The sequence below is a fragment of the Halichoerus grypus genome, chromosome 3, assembly GCF_964656455.1.
Source record: "Halichoerus grypus chromosome 3, mHalGry1.hap1.1, whole genome shotgun sequence".
Lineage (NCBI taxonomy): Eukaryota > Metazoa > Chordata > Mammalia > Carnivora > Phocidae > Halichoerus > Halichoerus grypus.
In genome coordinates, this window is record NC_135714.1 from 170,329,951 (window position 1) to 170,352,824 (window position 22,874).

General features: G+C 49.5%; 1 protein-coding gene across 14 annotated transcripts in view; it reads left to right on the plus strand.

Annotated features, from left to right (window-relative positions):
* Positions 1–22,874, plus strand: part of ANK1 (ankyrin 1) — a 207,505-nt gene that overhangs the window by 96,402 nt on the left and 88,229 nt on the right. For 12 of the 14 annotated variants that reach the window (XM_036102295.2, XM_036102296.2, XM_078069580.1 and 9 more), the window contains one exon: positions 17,560–17,661. In XM_036102295.2, coding sequence (XP_035958188.1) covers positions 17,560–17,661 — 102 coding nt within the window. Of the gene's footprint in view, positions 1–10,526; positions 10,679–17,559; positions 17,662–22,874 lie in introns of those variants that run through there. The other 2 variants (XM_036102288.2, XM_036102293.2) reach the window with 2 other exon arrangements.

The following is a 22,874-nucleotide window of genomic DNA, read 5'->3' on the forward strand; positions in this document are numbered from 1 at the left end:
CACTTCAGACCCAGTAAGAGGCATGTCTCAGTGTTGGAAGAGGGGTGGGGTAGAGCACTAGAATGTTCCTTGACCACATCAAGCATACGTCTCACAAACTATGCATTTCCAGATACCATGCACTCCATCTCTGCCTGCATTCAGGCCTCTGCTCCAGCATCACCTCTTCAGAGAGGCCTTCTGTGTCTACCACTGCATCCCACCTCATTCTCTGTCCCTTTCCCCGTGCAATCATCTTTTATGGCACTTCTCACTTCCCTGTAGGGTCACTCACTATCTTGCTGCTCATCCATCCACTTCCCTTCTCTCGCATTAGAATGCAAGCTCTTTGAGGGCAGGATTTTTGTCTCTGTTCAGTGCTGGGTCCTGAAGAATGTCTAGAACCTAACAAGCATACAGATATATACATTTTTTAAAGTAAGCTCTCTGTCCAACGTGGGGCTTGAACTCACGACCCTGAGATTGAGTCATGTATTCTGCCAACTGAGCCATCCAGGTGCCCCAATGCAGATATTTTTTGGACAAATGAATAAATCCAACAACCATGAACTCATTTTCCTGTTTGCATAAAACCTTTGTGAGGGTTTTATGCAACCTCACAACAGGAAACATTTAAAACGTTAAAAGCTGTACTATCATTTGGAATGAATTATTCTTTTACATAATATTCACATAGTTCCCCAGAGTAGACATATTTCTTTTGTTGCCATACATATATATGTGTATTTACAAGTGTTTGTTTCTGGATCCGTGTGTTTTGTCTTCTATAACCAAACACCTGGAGCATGGGGGCTGGGGGTGCAAACTGAAACTGATCCCCATGACTTCCTAAAGATTGGCAGTCAGTCCTTAAGGTTTGGTTCAAATCTCACCGCTCAATAAAAGATTGCCCCGAGAACTGTCATCCCATCTGACCTCAGCCTCTCCTTTGAACTTCTGGCACACCTTATGGGAATCTCTCATTTGGTTTTAACCAGGCCATGGGGTATCTCTTACTGAACATTTCACCCTTTTATTGTTCGATTTATTTTCCATACAGCTGTATCTTTACGTCTACTAGTTTGCAATCTTCCCAAGGGTGGCAACCATGGAATCTGCTTATTTATGTCTTCCATCCGGTTCTTGGACTGCACATGGCAATTCAATAGTTCATGTCTGAATGGAAGAATAAACGAATGAGAAGCAGACCTATGAGCACCACCAAGTCTTATGTAGATAATTTATCTCTGTTACCCTCACCTTAAAAGCATCTGAGGGACCAAAGGTCCATATGCATATTGGCAATGATTTTCTTTTGGAAATGTTGATTGACATCTTTGTATCTTATTTCAGAAATCCTGGAAATGTCTCTCTCTCTGGAGGCAAGAACCAGCTCAGTCATTATGAAACGATAATGGGTTTTTTAGTGATACTTGGTTCACTGCCCATTTCTCTTGTTCTTTCTCCAATACTTAACATACTTTTATTTAGGAGTTCAAGGTCAGGCGTGCTGAGAAAGGTCATTGTGAAAAACAGCTTGTAGAAGTACTTGTCAAGGTTGATTTTAGAGTACAAGGAAGATATTCATAAAGTCAGAAAATTTTAGATATGGAAAGAACATCAATACTTCTATAACGTTTTATTTCTTTAAAAAGATATGAGGCCAAGGTTTAAAAAAGAGGCCATCTAGATATGCCTCATCATTGTACAGATTAGAAATGTCCAAATGAGTAACACACCTTAGGATTCACCCATTGTAGGTGGGGATTTCTGCAGATGAGCGGGACAGAGAGAAATGCAGATGTGGCTGATGATTTATAACTTATCTCCTCACCTTTTATTTAAGTAATTATAAAAGGGGTGATATAAATACTGTATGAAATGATCTCAAAGAGAAGCCAGCCAGAATTCACAAGGGGATTAAATAGAAAGATAATGGTCTCTATTCAATTATTAAGAATAATATGATGAGCCCCGTGTGAAATATTATGTGCGGCACCTGCTCTTGTTGGCTTGGTAGTAAAGAGAAAATAGGCCTGGGAAGTAGGAGGCAGAAACCAAGGTGTTCTTCAGTGGTAACTGCTAAGTACGCTGTTGAAAGGAGCTTAAGAGGATCTCGAAGGAAAGAGCCTGTCCTCCTGTTGTCAGGTTGTGAGAAATGGCAAAATTCAGGAGATGGTAGATAGGCCAGGTACTGGTTTAATTGGGCTTAATTGCTTTGAAATGTTTTGGCTCTGGGAAGAGAGAAGAAACCCCTCCAGTCAGCATTTGGCCAGCTGGGTCTGCTCTGACCATCAGGGCCCCAGTGAAGGGGAAAGAAGACAGTTCCACAGCAGAGGGTCCCTAAGGACTCCACTACCTCATTATCCCTCCCTGGGGTTGAGGACCCAGGGCCAGCTGTGGAGGCTTAGCACCTGCTTCCTGGAGCTGTTTGCACCTGGCTCCAAAGGGGGTATTACCAAAGTTACTGTGATAATTCTAGAGAACTCAGTTGGACTGGGATTAAAACCTACCTTATTGTTTCAAGACTCTCCATTTTCCCAACCTTTTGGGAAGAGAGAGTCTTGGCTCGGTCCCCTCTCATTAAACCCTTTAGGGTCACGTCAACATTTCTGCGTCGAACCTACATCTGATCGGTGGCTGGGGTCTCTTCTGAAGAACGGGAATCCCAAATTGATAAAGAGGCCCTGAGTTGCATTCAAATTTCCAAGACGGATCCATTCTTCCTGGAGAACAACAGAATTTCACTTTTCTCATCTACCCCCCAAATACCTTAGCTCATATAATCAAGCAAGACCTAGAGCAGCTCTCTTCCCTCTGCTTCATGCCCTGCCCCGAGCACCGTCGTGCTCTTGGGTGACTTTGGGCAAATTACTTCATGTTTTTATGCCACAGCTTGTCTTCTGTGAGATGTGAATACTAATGGCAGCTACTTCCTAGGGTGGTTGTAAGGATCAAATGTGTTGACCTCTAAAATGCTTAGGACAGCGCCTGGCTCTTAAATCTTAGCTACATTATTTTCAGCATCTTTCCCCTTCCTGCTCTTGTATCTGTACCTCATTGGCACCAGAGTGAAGTATTATGGGCCAGAGGGCAGGGAAGGGGGTCACAGGGCATGATCTTCCGAGGCCCCAGTTCCTAGTGGGTGTCTCCACACCGCCTCCCCCAAGCTGGGGAAGCCTTGCTCCAGAGACTAGACGAACTTCAGGGAGCACAGGCCCCTCTGGAATTCTTTCAGCAGGTCAGGCAGGCCATGGGCCACCCATTCCGGCTCTCTCTCTTTAGGGAGAATTGTTCAAATAAAGGAGAGGCCTGAGCAGATCTCCTGGTCAGCCATGTAGGGCCGTCTGAAGGAATACGTGGACATCCTTTGGAAAGTGAGCCATGGGATTCACTGCCAAGAGTCAAGCCCATTTGGCAGTTTGAAAAAAAACAGTTGTGCATGTTAGCATGTCCAAGTGTGAAATGAGTTTGATTTTGCAGTTTCTCCCAGTAGCAGCAGGCTGCAGAGGAAGGTTTCCATAATGTGTGCGAGCACTGGACAGAGTGTAGTAAATCGGGCCATTTTGGCAGTGCGGCTCATACGTGTTTTCCAGAACGTGTGTGATTTCCTCCCTGAGTCTGGGCTCCCCCAGTCGGCAGCCAGGCAGTATGTTCTGAACCTAGCCAGTGCCTCACACAGTGGTGAGAATGGAACATGGCAACGGGACACGGGCCAGCACGCTTGATTGGGGGGACGCCTTCAGACGTCTGTTTATGCACCCCGTGACCTGTCACCATCCTCCCACCCACAGCAGACAGATATAAACCATTAAGGACCCATCCGCCTCATTGCCTGGGGAGTGAGGAAGCACGCTGGCTTTGTCGGGGCTGGGCTGGCAATTTCGTGCTAACGGAGACTGGGGGGTGGGGGGAAAGCTGGAGGTGAGCCCTGGTGTGCACGACCCTTCCCTGCCGCATAGCCCGGCGCTCTGCCCCACCTCGGAAATGACAGGGGTTCCCAGGCTGTTTCCCTCAGGGGCCATTACAGCGTGTGGGGAAATGAACCATTTGGCCAACCAGCTCAGAACATCTGATTTTTTTTTTTCATGGATGTGACTCATTTTAAAATCTGAATTGAATGAATTTCTTTGGATTCCAGTTCAACTAACATTTCCTGAGCCTCTGGTGTGTAGTCTGTATCATGCTAACACTCACGTATGTTGTTTTGACCCCGCCTGGCTGAAGCTCCCATTTGGCTGACTTGAGGAACATAATCCTGTTCAACTCGAGAGACACGTAGTCATGCTGCTTCTGTTCTGGGTATGGAGATGCCAAGATGAACGAGTATCAGAAGATCCCTCATCTCATGCTTAGTTCTCTGCCTGAGTAGTCCTGGGTGGTTCTAGAACTGCTCAGCAGGCAAAAGCTTTTGCTTATTCTCAAGGCATTGAGTTCTTTAGGAATTCCGGTTATATTTCTTATCCAAAACCAGAAATGGATACTGAAGTTGAAATTTGTTATTGTACATAAAACATTCTGCTCTCTTCATCTGGTTATTGGATGCAAAACAGTGACGTTTGGGTGCCTCTTTGCTTCTCACTGTTGGGAAAATAATCCTGTCCCCTGCAGACTTGCCACTGGGGTCCACTCCCCTCCTTTTTCTCCAGCACAGGGGCAGAATTTCTGGGGTGCTGGGCACAGAGACCACTGGAGAGGTCAGCCTTTGTTGGCCCCTCCCATTGGCTAACTCTTGGCTGTGAGCTCAGCCATGCTTTGGGTGGGGAGGGAGGTCCAGAGCACATGATTGAAAATCAGAGAGGGAGATGACAAATATATTCAAAAGCACATTGATTTTTCATACCAGGAGTGGGGATATGCCAAAAAAAAAAAAAAAAAAATCTCAATACTGAAAAATGGACCCAGAATATAAAACCCTTTTCCAAATTGAGGGCTTGTGAAGGGTCAAATTCCACCAAAAGTGGGCTTACAAATAAAAAGATCCCTATGGAAGGACAGTCATTATCTGGTCCCACGAGTAAGGGGAACCCCTGGATGTTTGTGAAGAGAAAATCCTAGATTCAGCTGTGCTGTCCCCTGTCTTCCCCGTAGCGATCCCAGGTTTAATGTTGCTCCTCTCTGGATTCCATGTAGCACCTTTCTCATGGGTTTAAAAATAGACTCTGTGACTACCAACCCTCTTAAAAGGAACATGATAGAGATCAGTGCCAGCACTATGGGACCTGATACCCGGCTCTGATCACCTCCTTAAATAGAGTCCATACTCGCAATCCCTTCCTCCGGTGAGGCAGGGCACCCAGGGCTACCCAGTTGGCCACTGAGTGCTCACCACACAAAATTAAATAGCAAAACAACCAAGACCGTCTTTTCTCCTTTTCCTTTCTTCTCTCACTATTGAAAAGCTTAAGAAGGCATTACAAGGTCTGAAGGGAGTCAGAGTGGATTTCTTAGTCCATTTGGCGTAATAGCTACAGCATATATTCTGCCAAGTGCCTTCCTAATTAATTATTGGAAAGGGGAGTGGGGGCTAGTGCAGGAGGGTGCAACCATGTCTCTATGAAGAATAACATCTTCCCAGCAGCCATGCTCTTGATGGTTTACAAACTCCCCGGGGTGGTTGATGGCTGGCTCGGTTGGCGATAAAGGAGCCTGTCTTTCTCAGTAAAGGGTGGAGTTCCTGGTACCCACCCTTATCCACAGTGTCCAGAAGCTCCGGGAGCTGGGGCAACTCCCTGTGTGGATGAGGGCCCGGCCAGATAGAAGAATGGTTGAGGGCAAAGCTGTATTTGTCAGAAGGCCATGGGGCAGCCAGAGCCAGGGATGCCACCAGGGGAATGTCAGATGCGGGCTTGGGAGCGGGGCTCCAGCTGGACACACGCCTGGAGACTTTTCTTCACCACAGAGAAATGGACACTGAAATGGTGCATGATAAGCCCAAGGGAGTCTTGTCGCTGTAGCAGAGTGCTGGGGGCTCTTGGGGGTCCTGTTCTCAGCCATGGATGTTGGACCTTGGGGAGGCTGTCCCTAGACCTTAATTTTCCACAACAGAAACAAGATCAGCAACACCCCATACCTCTGGGGGTGGAGAGGGTTCACCTTTGACAAAAGCTTTAGTTGAGAAGAAGGAAGGGAGAGAAGGAGGGGAAAAGAGGGTCAATTGTCATTTTACTGAGTACCTGCTTTGTGCCCCATAGTGGTGCTGGGCATTTTTACGTGATTTTCATAATACCTGGAGAAGTGAGTCACCTTATTTTCATTTTACTGAGGAAGAAACCAACACTCAGAAAAGTTATTTCCCTTATCAAAAGTTACACAGCTCAACCGCAGTGGAGTGGGCCTACTGACTTGGAGTGTTTTAAGGCTGCCCAGAAATTCAAACAGTGCTGTTGTCATTAAGTTAGTTCCATGTCTGAGTTGACTGCAGAGGATTAAACCAGAGGAGCAGGAGGGCACGGGTGTCCCTCAGTGAACGGCAGGGGGAGAGTCTTGTTGCCCAGGGCCTGAGGTGCCTGGAGGCCCTTCTCTGGAATCCTGGGTCTGCACTGAATTTGTCAGCTCTCACGTTCCTTTAGAGAGGAGCCAGCTGGGGTCCAGGCTGGCTGCCGCCTGAAGCTGCCTGTTCCTGTCCCCCCAGAATATTCTGGGGGAGCACAGTCATCTGAGAATCCCACGCGCCTGAGATTCTTTGCTCCAGGCTTTTGAGCAAAAAGATGTGTTCTCCCAGTTTCTGGAAGAGCTAGATTCATGGAGGAATCCGTGGCAGGGGCCCCGTAAACTGTCCTGAGCTCCCAGTGCCCCCGCGGGTTTCCGTGTCACACAGTGAATAGCTTTGTTTTCTTCTTCTGACTGAGCAGCAAGGGACCCAGGAACGCGCTCCCCAGCTGGGTCTAGCACCTCATCAGGCTTGTCTGCCGAGGGACCTGCGGAGACAGTGGGTAAAATATTTAGCAAGATTAGAAAAAACCTGTAGACACCGTGAGCCTACAGGATAGAACAACCGGTCCTGTGTCCTTCCTGAGAAGCCCCGTTTTTTTCTCTCGCCCATCAATTCCTTTCTGTCGCTTTACTTTGGTTTCAGTGACATGCACTGACAGATCTCATGGACACACTAAATTCCTGCAGTAAAAAGTACAGCCCTCGGGTTTGGAAAGGAAAGGAAATGGGCAAGGAGCAGGATGGTTATTTGTTGTCTAAGGGTGTGGTCGTGATGGAGGGGGGAGGAGGGACAGTTCATGGGGAAAATAATAATCCCTTATCTTTCTGAATGCCTAGAGCCCAAAGACACCGCAGTAAGTCATGTAGATTATCCTGTACGGCTGTACGCCTTATCGAATGGTGAACTATCTGTCTCTGCTCTCCTGAAGGATCCCAGCAAAGATTCAGCCCTTTGAATAATGAGTTCTATTAAGTCACATCCCCGACAGCTGGAAAGTTCTTTCTGTCTAAATGTCTAATGGAAATCTTCTCTACATCAATGTAATCCCATGACTTCCTATTTCCTTATGGCGGTGCGTATGCCCTCTTCAAACATCAGTCAGCAAGCATTTATGGGGCACCACTGTCCATAGGGGAGCAGGTGGGGAAGGGGAGGGGGAGGGGCTGGGAATACAGAACGTTTGAACCAAGCTGCTTCTGCCTCGGAGAAGCTTATGACAGCATCATGGTGACCAGGCTACCACACCTGGGAAAGACACCATATAATTAGGCCCGTCCTGGGGTTCCAGGCTCTAGTGCTAGAAGACTTTACATCTGAAGGACCATATCCTTTAGCCTTCTCTTCTTTAGCTCCTATAACCTCGGGTCTTACTGAGCAACATGTATGAAATTGTTTCTTTTCTTCTCTTGGGCCTTGCCTCTTCGCATATTTAAATCGCAAAGCCTCAACCCTAATGAGGTCATCATGGCTAACGTCAAGAATTCTTGGCAGTCTTGAATACTCAGGTCCTCTGATTATACCTCAGCATCTTTCCCATTACTCTCACAGTATTCTGTGAGAGTACTCTCCTCTGATTGTAGTCAGCTTCTGGTCCACTATAACTATGTCGTCCTTTTTCTTTGTGATTGTGTATAACCCATAGCATTGTATGGTACAAAGGACACTGGGCTTAAGAGTTATAAGATCTGGGTACCGAAATTAGACTGGGAATGTTTTAATATTTAACTTTGAATCACTTTACTTGCAAGGTCTTAGTTTATCTCACCTTTAAAACAGATATTCTGTATATAAAGAACTCTTAAAATTCAATAATAAGAAAACAAACAACCCGATTTAAAAACTGGCAAAAGATTTGAACAGATATATCATCAAAGAAGATATGTGGATGGTGAGTAATCCCCTGAAAAGATGTTTAACACCATTAGTTATTAGAGAAAGCAAATGAAAGCCACAGTGAAATACTACTACACATCTATTAGAACGTCTAAATTAAGACTGACCATCCCAAGTATTGGCGGCCATGTAGATCAGCAGGAGGGAGGGATTATGATGCAGGAGGAAACTTTTGGAGATGATTTTGGAGGTTCATTATCTGGACTGTAGTGATGGTTTTATGGGGGGTGTGCATAAACCAAAACTTACCAAACTGTATATTTTAAATATGCTGTTTATGGTATGTCAGTTAAACTTCAATATAGCGGTTAAAAAAATAGTCGATCTTCTATTGTGTGAGTCAATTCTATCAGTGTTTCTGAAAGTATTGTGCATATTATTCATCTTCCATTTGAGTAGGGTGTTTTCTCTCTCTCTAAATATTAATGTTGGAACGGTGCTTTAGAATCCCTGGAGATATTCCACTGGGCTATGGTCAGGGCTGTTCCAGTAACCATAATTTATTAATTGAAGCTCTCTCTGTAGAGGATTTTAGCAAATCTGAGAGGCAGTTTTAAGAGGTGCTGGGCAAAAGACCTGTAGGGATGTGTATTGTAACAACATTTACACGGGGGGGGGGGGTTGGGGTGACTTCCTATACCCAGACACCTTGCCCTTTGATAAAGCAGGGCAGGTGCTTTCCAGCCCCCTTGCAGAGGTGGCCTGGCCTGAAGTTCATCATCTGATGATGTTGAAAGTCTCGGACCCGGAACGTCCTGATGCTGCAGTCTTCAAAGACCAGGTTTTTTACCCCCATGGGGAGGAGTTAGTTGCATTATATACTTCAGATCACTCTTTTTTGACAACATACTGACCTCTTCTCTTGATCTTTATTTATCTCACTTATTTGGGACTTTGCCTTAATTGTTGAATGGCTTTGAAGAGCACTTCACTTTGGAAAACACCCAGAGTTTTTTCTAATCTTTAGGAGCATGCTCCACATTATCTATTCCTGGCCCTGAGTACACTTTTGTTAGGAATCTTGCCAGTGCTGTTAATGGAAGGGCTTTGGATCCGCTGGACCCTCCATTTACTAGTGGTGACCGTGGTCCTGACCCTTTACCTCTCTGGGCTCAGTTTCTTGGTCTATACAACCATAATAGCATCGTCTACCTTATGGGATGGCTGTGAGGGTTAATTGAGGTAAGGCAGTATGTCCATCACCTAACAGGTGCTCAGTGCATTAATTCCTCACCTCACCAACACACACAGCTCTACCATACCTATGTGTCAGAGCAGGAGGGGTGGAAAAAGAGAATTTGGGATTGTGTCTAGGCTGCTATTTGAAGAGAAGGTGAAGCCGGGCTCATGATATAAAACATCCATGGTCTGAACAAGCAGTTTTGCCAGGGGCCTAGTTACCTGGCATTGCTTTTGCTGATCACTTGTCATCACCTGTTCTTAACAATCTGGCATCACCTCAAGGCTTGGCCACCCCCCCCCAACATGCTTTTGACCTCTGCCCCTGAAATGACCTCAGGAAAAGGTGAGGATGGTCCCGGAACAGAAAACTGGGAGGTTACTCCAGCCTCCTCGGGTGATGTTTCATTAACCCCGTCAGACTTGAGGGATGAGGGAGATGGTAGTAACAGCTCTGTGTCCTGCCTCTCAGCTTCAGTTCGCATCGCAGCTCTCTGGCAGAATCTGGATTAGGCTGATTAGCTGGTATCTCAGGACACGGTGTAAGAGCTCAAAGCATGCAAATTGGTTATGGGGCATAAATAGACTTTGCTGAACTCACCCTGGCCGTCTTTGCAGGCTCCGGGGCCGTTCACTAGGGCAGTCAGTGTGGCAGGGGCAGGGCGGGAGCGCCATGCAGCTTGGAGCTCCTCACCTCCATTGGACGTGTGTGCCTCCCTTCTGCAGCGGCAGGACGCTTGCTCCTCGCCCGGCCTGCTGGCACCTGCAGCTCGGGCTGCACCCCCACCCGCACCCTCCACGCACCCCCTCGGCTGGGCTTGGCAGCAGGTGCCTTCTCTCCGGAGATCGCTTCGCATTAACTTTCCCATCTGACATAATAATGGAGAGAAAATGAAGAGATCCCATTAGCGGCTGGCTAGCTGGCTGGAGGGCGGGCGGGCGGGCGAGCTCAGGGTCCGAGCGCCGGAGCCCGCGCCGGAGCCAGAGCTGAAGCCTGAGCCCGAGCCCGAGCCCGAGCCCGAGCCGAGCGGAGGGACCCTGTATTTTTAGCCAGATGCCGCGTAACTTGCTGGCGCTCCCCGCGCCGCCGAGCAGATAACGGGGGAGGGGGAGCAGGGAGCCGGGCTCGGATTTCAGCGCGGGCGCCGGACGATGGCAGCGAGACAGGGCAGGTCCGGTCCAGACCCTGCGGTGAGTGAGTGGACGGCCTGCTCGCGGCCGCTCGGGCGGGGAGCTCGGCGCGCGTTGGGCCGCCGCCGTGCGGGGTCCGGGCCGCAGCGCCCCTGGTCCCGCCGGGCTCGCCCGGCGCCAACTTTCCGGGCGGGTGCGGGGACGCGCGCCGGGCGGCCCTTCTGCTGCCTCACGCCGGCCGGGCGCCGAGGCTTCTAGCAGGATCCAGAGGAAAATTCCTTTGGCCTGGAGGCTGCCGCCGCGAAGGGGCCGGTGGCGGGAGGCGGCCCGACCTGTGGCCGGCCCGGGTGAGGCGGCCGCATGCCGGAGCGCGGGGGAGGAGACCGGGGCGCGCGGGGGAGGAGACCGGGGCGCGCGGGGGCCCTCGCCGAGGCCACGTCCTCTCGCCGCGGAGGACAGTCCCGCCGAGCGGGTTTGCTGCTGGGGACCCACCCGCACCCGCGGAGATGCCACTGCCCTGGCCTTGGCCTTGCCCGGAGAGGGGGCCGCCTTGCCCGCCGCACATCTGACCCCTCAACCTTAGAAACACTAGTGCCCGGAGGTCCTGGAGCTAGCGGGAAATGAATGGGGATGAGAGAAAGGCAGACCTGTTGTGTGCTGGGGAGCAGGTGCTTTCCCCGTACCCTGTCATCTTCACGCACCCCCGGCCAGCCTTGTATCATCCCTGTTTGGGCAATGGGGAAATTGAGGTTTGGGAACTTGTAGGAGGCAGAGCATCAAGTGGCAGAGCGGGATCATCCCAGGTCTTCCCAGCATCAGGGTGGACTCCTCACACATCACTGCATCACCCAGCCTCTAAGGCCAGACGCAGGAAGTGCCCAGGCTTGGGCAGGGTTTTTCCCAAGGCCTGGCAGTTGTGTTTGGAGATTAGAAGGGAACTCGGGACTCCTGCTTGCACCTTTTATGACACCTTAATGACACCTTTAATATGTTCCTTCTACCTTTGCCAATGGTAGTCTGACTGGGGCTCCTGGAGACAGTTTGGGAAGCTTTCCCAGCACAACTTTCTGGAAAGAAAAATGAAAAACTTAATGAAAACACACGCTGTGGCCCAGGGTTCACTTTGGTTTCTCTGTAGTCTGTGGGATAAAGGCAGGGGCCACACAGGTGGGCATGCTGGCTAGCGCTGGCTGTTCTTGCTGCGAGGCCTGACGGGGGCTCCTAGGAAGAGCGAGGTGCTGAGTATGCTGTGGAGGGCCACTCCCAAGCACAGCAGGCGGCTCCGCGTCTAGAACCGAGGTCTGCCTTAGGCAGCTGGATGTGCCGCAGCACCCCCTAGAAAGATCTAGAATCTCTTCCTGGGAGTCCTGACAGTGGCCTTGTTAAAGAAACTGCATTTTGGGGCGCCTGGGTGGCTCAGTTGGTTAAGCGACTGCCTTCGGCTCAGGTCATGATCCTGCAGTCCCGGGATCGAGTCCCGCATCGGGCTCCCTGCTCGGCAGGGAGTCTGCTTCTCCCTCTGACCCTCCCCCATCTCATGCTCTCTCTCTGTCTCATTCTCTCTCTCAAATAAATAAATAAAATCTTAAAAAAAAAATAAAATAAAATAAAATTTAAAAAAAAAAAACAAAAAAAACAAAAAAAAACCCTGCATTTTGCTCAAACAAGACCCCTAGGGAAAGAGATATTATCTTATCACTGTTTACTGATAATAGCTGTTTCCATTCACCTTTTTAGACATGAATTTTGTACTAAAAGACTTTGAGAAAGTAATTCATGATTTGTCCTAGGCGAACTTGGACCGGCTCAAGCCCCAGAGATGGTGCAAAGAGGTCCTGGGATTCTCTTACACGGCCTGAAACTCCGCTGTGCCTGGCCTCTGGGGTTTGTGAAGCCTTCTGTGCTCATGGGTTCCAGGCACGCTGACATTTCATAGTGTGCTTCCGGCCTCTCCCTCCCAGGACACTGGAGCCCCCTGGGCTACTTCTCTATTGCTATATTCGTATCACCCCACTCAGGAAGTGCAAGTGTAATAATAGTCTGGGTGTCTCAGGTAACCAAGGGTTCACCTCCCTTTTCCAAGCAGTCCTGATGAGAGCTCGAGGGTCTTCCTTTCCCCTCCATTACTTCCCCGCGAAGTAAGGGCCAAAGTGGGCACGGCCTCTGAGCACGGGTGGAAGGCTTCCTCCCGCCGGAGCTGAACTTGAGAGGAACATTATGAGCACTAAAAGTGATTGGCCCATGGGGCAGTGTAGCACAGGGGTGAAGAGAAAGACCCTGGAGTTAGGCTACTTGGATTCAAATCCTGGCCAAGCCACGTATTCGCTGTGTGACTTTGGATAAGTTGCTTAACTTCTCTGTGTCTCATTCACCTCATCTCTGCAGAAGAGACAATAAGTGCACCTGCCTCACGGGATTATTGGGAGGAGCAAATGAGTTAATTTATGTAAAGTGTCTAAAACATAGTAAGGGATTTAGAAAGGCAAACTTGGGGTGCCTGGGTGGCTCAGTCACTTGAGCATCTGCCTTCAACTCAGGTCATGATCCCAGGGTCCTGGGATTGAGCCCTGCCTCGGGCTCCCTGCTCTGCGGGGAGCCTGCTTCTCCCTCTGCCCCTACACCCCTACTCATGATCTCTCTCAAATAAATAAATAAAATGTTAAAAAAAAAAAAAAAGGCAAACTTATTTTGTTATGAAAGGAAGTTCAGGGATATCACATGGATTAACCAGCAGGGATGTGGGTCGAGGACGCAACAAAACGTATATACACCTTCTTGCCCTCAATGCAGGCGCGAGCAATTTTCTCACAGGTAAAATTAAATTAAAATGAAGCTCAAGATGAAGAAGGGGCAAAGACACAAGCAGGCAGCCTTGGTGGGTGCTCAGAGGGGCGGGTAGCTCCTCCATGTGATGCAGGGTTCAGGGCCCTTGTGGACTGGTTTTCTGGAACACAGTGAACAGCCTCCTTCAGGCCCTCTATCTAGTTTCCTCGAACAGAGAGGCCTCTCTGAGGCTGCCCCACATCCCAGGGACAGGTGGGACTCGGGGAGGGCCACGAATTCTGCTCCAATTTATCAGAGCCCAGAGATAGTCTGGTTAGCATTTTGTCACTATTGCCATTATTGTTTTTCTGGTTAGTGTCTACTCGGGTAATCATTCTAAATGGAACGTGTTGGATTCATTTGACTTTCTTTCTGCCCTATTGGATTACACAGACCATTCCGGGATGCACCAGGAAATTGCACCTAGGACAGGTCATTGACTTGGAGGTAATTGAATTAGATAGATGGGCAGCATAGGCTTGGAAGAACAAGATGGTGAGAATGGGTCTCATATTCCTACCAGGGGCATTTGCTCCAGAGCTTAAATATTCCCTGGCACCTAGGAGGTGCTCACTGAATGCTAGTGGAATGAATCAATGCATGCACGAATGACCCCTTTATAACTCCGTCACTTTGTTTTTCAAATCATGAGGGCAGGGACCTATATTCTGAATTTTTATTCTATTTCTTTTTGCCCTAGCAGAATCCTGGACTTGAAATAGGACCTCAGCAAATATATTGTACAATTAAACTGAGTGATACACAGTGGGAGTGACACCATTATCTATAATTCACCTGTAAGATACCCTAAGGATCCTGCTAATGTCCTGACTACTCTATGCCAGAGAAGACCAAACAGAAAATGAAAAGGCCTTAGCAATTGAACTTCACCTCTAACTCCATAGGTGACTTTAGCCAGTCACTTTATTCTTACCGCTGGTTTTATTATCCCCAAAAGGAAGGACTGGGATGAGATGGTCCCATTCTTGAGGTCTGTCTTGGGCTTAACACAGCCCTCAGGGTTAGAGCTGGGACCAGCCTGGGACCCTTTCCCTGCCATGAATTAACTGTTTGACTGGCAAAGGCATGTGGCTCCTCCCAGCCCCCACAATCTGTCAGGGCTGTCCCTGGTTTGAAATTGTGGGGGATGCATCTCGGGGTCAAGGGCAGTGGAAGGGCTTTCATCAGGGAGTCTTGGGCTGAATCCCTGAGTTTTACCTAACTTAACTGCAGAACCTGGACAAGTTATTAACCTCTCCAAACCTCAGCTTCATCACCTCTAAAATGGGGATGATAATTGTACCTACCTCACCGGTTGCGATAAGGATGGACAGATACCATGTTGGTAAGACACCTGCCCAATGCCTGGTATTACTGTTGTAATTTCATTCTTATAGCACACAAACCACACCAACTATTTCACCCTCTGCAGCCTAATCTCGATTGGGCTTTCCTTACCCTCTATTTGCTCGTCTGTCTATCATAAATATTCTGCCTCACTTCCTGGATGCAGTACCCTGAAGAGTCAAGCCGTGTCACGCTGCACTGTTTTTACCCGCCATGCTCAGCTTTTTGTCCTGAGTCCTGTTACTGTGCTACAGAAGGTAGTTTGGGTAGGTGGGATAGGTGGGAGATAGGTTTCTCAAACACTCTCATTCCTGGGGAAATAATATAGTATTTTCCCAATAGTTAAATGCAGACAGACTTTCTGATTCAGCAGGTACAAACAGACATTTCTCTGAGGAACTAAGCTTTGAGTCTGATTTCTCTGGGTATCTAGCTCATGGAGAACCAACAGAGCGATCCTCATTTCTGAGGTATTTCCCCCACCATAGATGCCTAGCGGAGAAACTTAAGGGGACATTAGGGGCCTTGTGTTTTCAGCCAAGGGGGATCATGGCCTAGCAGCCATTTCAAGCTTTGAAGGATTTCCAAAGAGGTGAAAGATTTGGTCCCTGCCCCAAGAAGGAAACAGTTTGGCTGGGGAGACAAAGATGTATTTAAAATACATTTTTTAAATAAAAAATCAAGCTCCTGTTTCTAGATTTAAAAATGGTAAATATTGAGTATCCAAAGACCACATCATAGAGGAGATAGGAGCTGAGTGGGCCTGGATTGGAATTAGCAAATGCGAGCGTCAGAGGGCTTCAGGGTCCCATGAATAATCTGGTGTGGGCCTGGAGGCAGACAGCCTGGGAATGCCATGGGAGGACAGAGAAGGAAGGAGGAAGGGGCTCTTCTGACAACTCTGTTGGGGGCAGGGAGAGCCAAGTGTATGTATGGTGTTTTTGTTTTTTGTTTTTAAAGATTTGTTTATTTATTTGAGAGCAGGGGGAGGGGCAGAGGGACTGGGAGAGAGAGTCTTAAGCAGACTGCACACTGAGCGCAGAGCCCAACCGGGGCTCTATACCAGGACCCTGAGATCACAACCTGAGCTGGAACCAAGAGTGGGACACAAAGCCAACTGTGCCCCCCAGGCACCCCCTCCAGGCGCCCCCCAAGTGTGTGTATGTTGTGAACAAGTGGACGAAGTCTTAGGTTTGAGCTTATATAACGGGGCAGGGGTGGGGGTGGGGGCATGTGGGGTGTGGAATATGAGAGCAAGGTTGGCAGGAAATCTGGATTTTCAGAAGATCAGCGAGGCAGGGGTGGAGTGGGGTTGGCTGGAAGGCAGAGGAAGGAAGCAGCTCTTCTAGTGCAGTACTGGAGGCTGGAGGTGGCAAGAGGGAGGGACAGGTGAAGGTAGTGTCTATGAGGCTGGAAAGTCTTTGCTGCCATGGATTGACTGTTTGATGGGCAAAGGCATGTAGCCCTGCTCTGGGAAGAGGATCAGGGTTTAAGGATACTTGTCAGTGGATTTAGGACCCACCTAGGTAATCTAGATGGGTCTCATCTCAAGACCCATAACTTAATTACATCTGCAAAGGCTCTTTTTTCCAAATAAGGTGACATTGTCAGATTCCAGGGATTCGGGCACAGACGGATCTGTGGGGGCCACCATTCCACCCACTATGGCATGTTCTCTGAGGAGGGAGCGTGAAGGCAGGAGACAGAGTACCCTTGAAAGGAGAGGGAACCACGAGGTATGGGTGGGTCTTCTGGAGCACTTCATGCATGGCGTGTCACTTGATGACCCTCGCCCACCTGGGTGCGCACCCCGGGCCGAGCACAGGGCTCAGCCCTTGTGCTGCTATAATAATTGTAATGGCCTATATTATTTGGTGGCGGAGTCTTGATGGCCATGGTGTGAGTGACAGAGCAAGGGCTCTGGAAAGGAACTGCTTTACTCTCATTCACGAGAGCTGGTGAGGGGCACCTGCCGGCGAAACCTCACGTTAACTTGGCAGCAGAGCAAGGAGGGCAAGTTCACGGATTTCGGAGGCGGGCTGCGTGCGTTTGAGTCCAGGCGACGCTTCTTGCCCGCTGTGTGACTCTGCCCAAGTCACCTCAGCTCTCTGCGCCTTGGCTCCTCATCTGTAAGAGGGGGACCACAATACTACTTACTTCTTGGGGTTTTCAAAAATGAGTATTCAATGCCTATCTCTGTGGGTATGTGAACAGATAGTAAATGTGAAGTGCTGATAATCTTAGTGCATAGTAAGTCAGTGCTATGTGCTGTGTACTTAAAAAACCAAACCACAAAACAGGGCCCAGATGCACCTGTTAGGTTCCTCTGACGCCTGCATCCGTGACCCCCTGGGGTCAGGGGCTATGTGCTATAGGGTCCTCTGTAAGAATGGGGAGCCCTTGGAAACATCGAAGCGGTAGGATGCCAGGCAGTGCTGAGCGTTTGCAGTTGGAACGGGGTCCCTCTCAAAGACTGGGCCCTAGCCCAGTGGGCATCCTAGGCCCTAGCCAAGGCAGTTTGCTTATAAAGATACCAAGAAGAAGGCGCCTCACAGTACAGACCTGAGAGCCATCTAGACGGGACTCTAGGCCCGTCCCATGCCTGGGCGCCACGGTGCCACGGTGGGGGGGGAGGGGGCACCGGGGTGCCTTACAGGAGGCTGCAGTGGCTGCCGCTGTGACTTTAGCCCTTTTTGGCAGCCCTGAACTTGAATGGGATCTTGAAGTCGTTACCACAGAGCACGCTCACAGCTTGCCGTTTCTCCTCACAGGCCGATGCTGCTACCAGCTTTCTGAGGGCAGCAAGATCAGGTAACTTGGACAAAGCTTTGGATCACCTGCGGAATGGCGTGGACATTAACACCTGTAACCAGGTACGTGGGGTGGGGACAGGCATATGGTCTCTGAAGAGAGGTTCTTGCCTGGTGCCTTTTCCTGACAGCTTTAATCCGCCTCTATTAACCTTTTCCCGGTGGCCTCAAAACTCCCCAAGGGCTTCTGCCTGCTGAAGGCCCTAACCTCGGTGTTCACATCCCAGACGCAGTCCGGGGCCCCACAGAGAAGGACTGATGTCTGAACCGTGTGGGCCGGGCCCAGGCTCCCTCCCCTGCTGCCTCTTCCCTCAGAAGTTGCCTTGGTTCCCGCTGTGGTCTTAGAATATGTGGCCTTTGAAAGGGGGCAGGAGGAAGGGCCTTTGAAGGATGTTGTGTCAGTGGTGACATTAAATCTCCTTTGTCCACTAGCAGCCTTTGTGGGTTCTCGCTGTGCTGAGAAGGAAATCGTGATGATGCCTCCCTTGCTCTGTCAGATGTTGATGAAAGCGAGTCTGGCTCAGGCTGAGAGCCACCGTGGCTCGAACCGCTTCTCTGGAGGTTCCCGGTGCTAAGCGGTGGGTTTGGTGTCAGGTGGGGGGTAGTAAGGAAATTTCGTGTGTTCAGGTCAGATCAGAGGGCAAAGAGTCAGGTTTGGGGCCAAAGATCTAGGAATTGACTGAACAGGAGGAAATCATCGTCTAGGAAGAGAACAGGGGTGTAGCTTGGGCTCGTGGATGGATGACCTTGGTTTGGTTTGTTTGGTTTGGCCAGCCAGTTAAATCGTTGGGATACATGTGCTAAATCAGTTTCTAATTTAGAATACATTTACCAATCATAACTTTTTTTTTATACCATTTTAACCATTAAATTATTTTTAATTGTGGTGAAATACACATGACATGGAATTTACCATCTTAAACTGTTGTTAAGTGTCCAGTTCAGTGGGATAAAGTACATTCATGTTGTGGAATAACTATGACCACCATCCATCTCCAGAATGCTGTTCATCTTGCAGAGCTGAAACTCTGCATCTGTTACGCGGTGACTCCCCATTCCTGCCGCCCCCCGCCCCACCCCTGACCACCACAACTCTACCTTCTGTCTCCATGAATCCAACTGCTCTAGGCCCCTCCTCTAAGTGGAATCACACAGGATTTGTCCTTTTCCTTTAGTGTAGTGTCTTCAAGGTTCCTCCTTGTTGTAGCACACAAGACTGCTTTTACAAGCCAGCGGGGGCCAATTCCCGGGGGGCGATATGCCTCTGGACCCCTGCCTTCTCACCACCCATCGCCTCCCTGTCCCCGCCACCCTGCTTAAAATGCAACATGCCACTTGCTCTTTCTCTCAGGGCAAGACCCCATTTGGATTCAGTTGGTCCTCTGTGGTGTAAATTCATAGCTCAAAGATGAGAGAGGTTGAAGCAGATGGTGTGTGGTAGGAAATAAAAGTAGGTGTGGTATGAAGCCCATGGCAGTGAACTTCAGAGGGGGGACAAGCATGTGCCCTGGCCTCGAGTCTGTGGACGGGGTAGAGGCAGCAAGCCCCCCTCCCTTTCTCCCACCCCTCCACCCAAGTGTGAGGACATCTGCGGCGACTCAGCAAACACACAGAGCCCAGGCGTGGCCTCTGGAAAACAGATTGAACCCGTGAACCCATTTCTTTCAAGGGAAGAGGATGTGGGAGCAAAGTATGGGGTAGAGAGCAAGTCCTGGGATCGGAGTGGCTCAGGAGAGGGGCTCCCTGTTTCAACACTGCACCCTGCCAACAGCTGTAGTTGTGTTGTCCCAGCCCCCCACAGGCGAGGGGATGGCTCTCTCTGCCCACCTGGAAAGTTCTGAGGCTTCCGCAGCAGAAATGCAGAGGAGGGCTTCTCCGCAGTGTAGTTCCGCCCGAGGAGCAGCGAGCCTTCAGAGGCCTTCCAAGGGTTAAGATGCCAGCTCTCAGAGGAATCCATTTGGCAGAAATGGGGACAACTGGATGCTCATAAGCCTTGAGCCAGGGCTTATTTTCGGTGTGAAATTAGAAGATTTTGATGACACCGGGGAAATGGTTTTGTCCTGATTGGTCTCCTGTTGGTGAGGCCCCGGGTGTCACTGGCTCGTCCCCCTGCCGTCTCTCCTCAGGGCACCTCCGGGGTTCATCTTGGGCTTGGCGAGCAGCATTTTTGCACTTTATGACACTATTTCCGGTGGGCTCGGTGCCAGGGACAGGTAGTGCTGAGCCCTGCGAGCACCGAAGGGATGCTCCAGTCCCAGAAGGGTGTCTGCGGTCCTGGCTAAGCCCGGCCTCCTTTCTGAGAGGACACGGCTGCAAGCACTGGCATGAATGTCAGGGAGGAGGAAAGGGAAGGATTCGGGTGCTGCAAAGCCCCTCGGGGCTGGCTTATGCCCAGGGCCCCTTCCCTGGCTCCCCAGATCTTGGGCCGCGCGGGTCTCCTGCTCATGGCAGGAGCTGAAGACAGAGGCCTCTGGGAAGAGCCTGTGCTGCCAGGCTCATGCCGGCCCCCAGGGCGGCTGGCCTTGGGCTCCGCAGTGAAGAATGGGCAGGGCAGGAGGGACAACAGTAGCTGAACTGATGCCCTCTTTATTTTATTTTTTTTATTATGTTATGTTAATCACCATACATTACATCATTAGTTTCTGATGTAGTGTTCCGTGATTCATTGTTTGCGTATAACACCCAGTGCTCCATGCAGAACGTGCCCTCTTTAATACCCATCACCAGGCTAACCCATCCCCCCACCCCCCTCCCCTCTAGAACCCTCAGTTGGTTTCTCAGAGTCCATAGTCTCTCATGGTTCTGACGCCCTCTTTAAAATTTTTTTTTTTTTTTTTTTAAGATTTTATTTATTTGCGAGAGAATGAGAGACAGAGAGCATGAGAGGGAGGAGGGTCAGAGGGAGAAGCAGACTCCCTGCCGAGCAGGGAGCCCGATGCGGGACTCGATCCCAGGACTCTAGGATCATGACTTGAGCTGAAGGCAGTCGCTTAACCAACTGAGCCACCCAGGCGCCCCTCGGACGCCCTCTTTAAACACATTAGTGCAGCCATGGGGACAGTGTTGGTGCTTTATAGCGTGCACAGGGCTGGCGTCACGCGGGGACTAGAGCTTGCTTCTCCTCAGAACATGCCTTCATTGTTTTGAGGTGCTGAAAACAGGCTCCTGTCCTGGGGCCATGGCCTGAGGAGGTGCTTTGGCTTGAATCTTTTGAGCTGGTGGACTGTGATAGCAGGAATACAGCAAATGCTAATCCTTATATAAGTAACACTCTTTCAAATAGTATGTTTTGTGGAAAGAATAAGGGCTGCTTGCCATGATGGGAAGTAATTACGCTAAGTAGTGTGAAAAGAGGAACTCTCTCGGCTTAGGTAAGAGACATCTGAAGATTCAGGGCAGTCTCCTTAATGCATGGATTATGTCTACTAATTTTGATCATCATCATTATTATATTTATAGAAAAGAACAAATTCACACATAAGGACACACACATACACATGCATGCACCAGTATCTTTATATGAATGCCTGATGCTTTCATTTAGCCAAGCCATAGGCAGGCTTTAGACCCACGTAGCCAGTGTCTTCCCATATATCTCCACATGTGGATGGAATGCTAGGCCTTAGGGATTTGATAGTAGGAAGAAAAGTCCCAGTCCTCATCTTCTCTGAACTGTAGTCTATTGGTAGTGAGAGCTATTCATCAAATGAGCACATAAATAGTAGGCAAACCGAAGTGTGTTTGGAACTGTGAAGGAAAGGTGTAGGATTTTTTGAGCATATATGAGACTTGACCTAAAACTGAAGGCAGAGAAGGCTACCATGAGGAAAAGATAGTTAAAGTAAGGGATAAGGAGAAGTTAATGATGCGAAGGAAGGGAAGAACATTCCCATCATAGGGGCGCCTGGGTGGCTCAGTCAGTTAGGCATCTGACTCTTGATTTGGGGTCAGGTCATGATCTCAAGTCATGAGATTGAGCTCTGTGAGCTCAGCGCTCAGCTGGGAATCTGCTCGAAGATTCTCTCCCTCTGCCGCTCCCCCTGTTCTTGTGTACACACGCACACTCTCTCTCTCTCAAATAAATAAATAAATCTTGAAAAAATATCAAATCATAGGGAACAGCCTGTGCAAAGTCCCTGAGGCAGCAAAAAGCACGGAAAGTTTAAGGAAGGCCAGAGTGGCTGCAGTGCAGAGGCAAGGGGCTCTGGATGAGGCTGCAGAGGTGAATTTGGGATTTTGCTGGGCCCTCTAAGCAGGGGTGATTGTCACCACAGTCGGCTGGGATAGCGTGTCCCAGGGCCAGAGCAGTGTGTGTGCATGTACGTGTGCACGCATTGTGTTTGTGTGTCTGGGGGTGTGTTCACCTGCTGTGCCACACTGCAGTTGCTGATTGGGGGGAAGAATCCGGGGGAAGGAGAAGAGTGGCCAGAGCAGCAGGGATGGAGGGCACATAAGAGCTCGAGGCTGCGGCTCTTGGAGGTATTCCAGGTATCTTGGAGGAATGGAGGCAGTTCAGCTTTTAGCAACGGGTACAGCTGTTTCTTCGTGTCCTGGAATATCCACCTTGCTTGCAGAATCCATGGTAAGGCCTCTGATCTTTATCTCAAGAGCAGAGGGAAGCGGGCCACAGACTCAAGCTCAGGAGTGACATGATCAGAGGTGTGCTTTGAAGGAGCGCAGTGGCCACTGTGTGGAAGACAGATGGAAGGGCCCAGGGGTAGAAATGGGGAGGCCAGTTACAGACAGTCATACCAGTGCGGGAGAGAAATGGCGGTAGCTGGGATAAGGGTCATGGCTGCGGAGATGGAGCGAGGTGAACAGGCCTGGGTGGTGAATGGCATGGGGAAAAGCAGGGAAGGAGACTTGGAGAATGACCCTCAGGTGTCTGCCTTGTGCAGGGGCATGGAGGGTGGCACTGCTCACTGAGACTAGGAGCACCGGGGTGGACTCAGTGTGTGGAAGAGGGAGGACACACGATCAGGCTGTGCAGAGATCCTGCTAAAGAGTCTTTCAGGAATCTAAGTGAAGATATATAGTAAGCAATTGGATATTTAAGCCTGTCATGCAGATAAGAGATCCAACCCAAAGATAGCTATTTGGAAGTCACTCAGCATTCGAGGAAGTCAGATGCTGGCGTTGGCTGGTGAAAACAGGGGTGAGAGACATGTTGAACATAGTCCCACCAGTGTTTTTGTGGGGGTTAGTGCACGTGTATTTATTAAACACCTACTTTGTACCAGCTACTATTCTAGGCACTAAACAAGATAGACCAAATA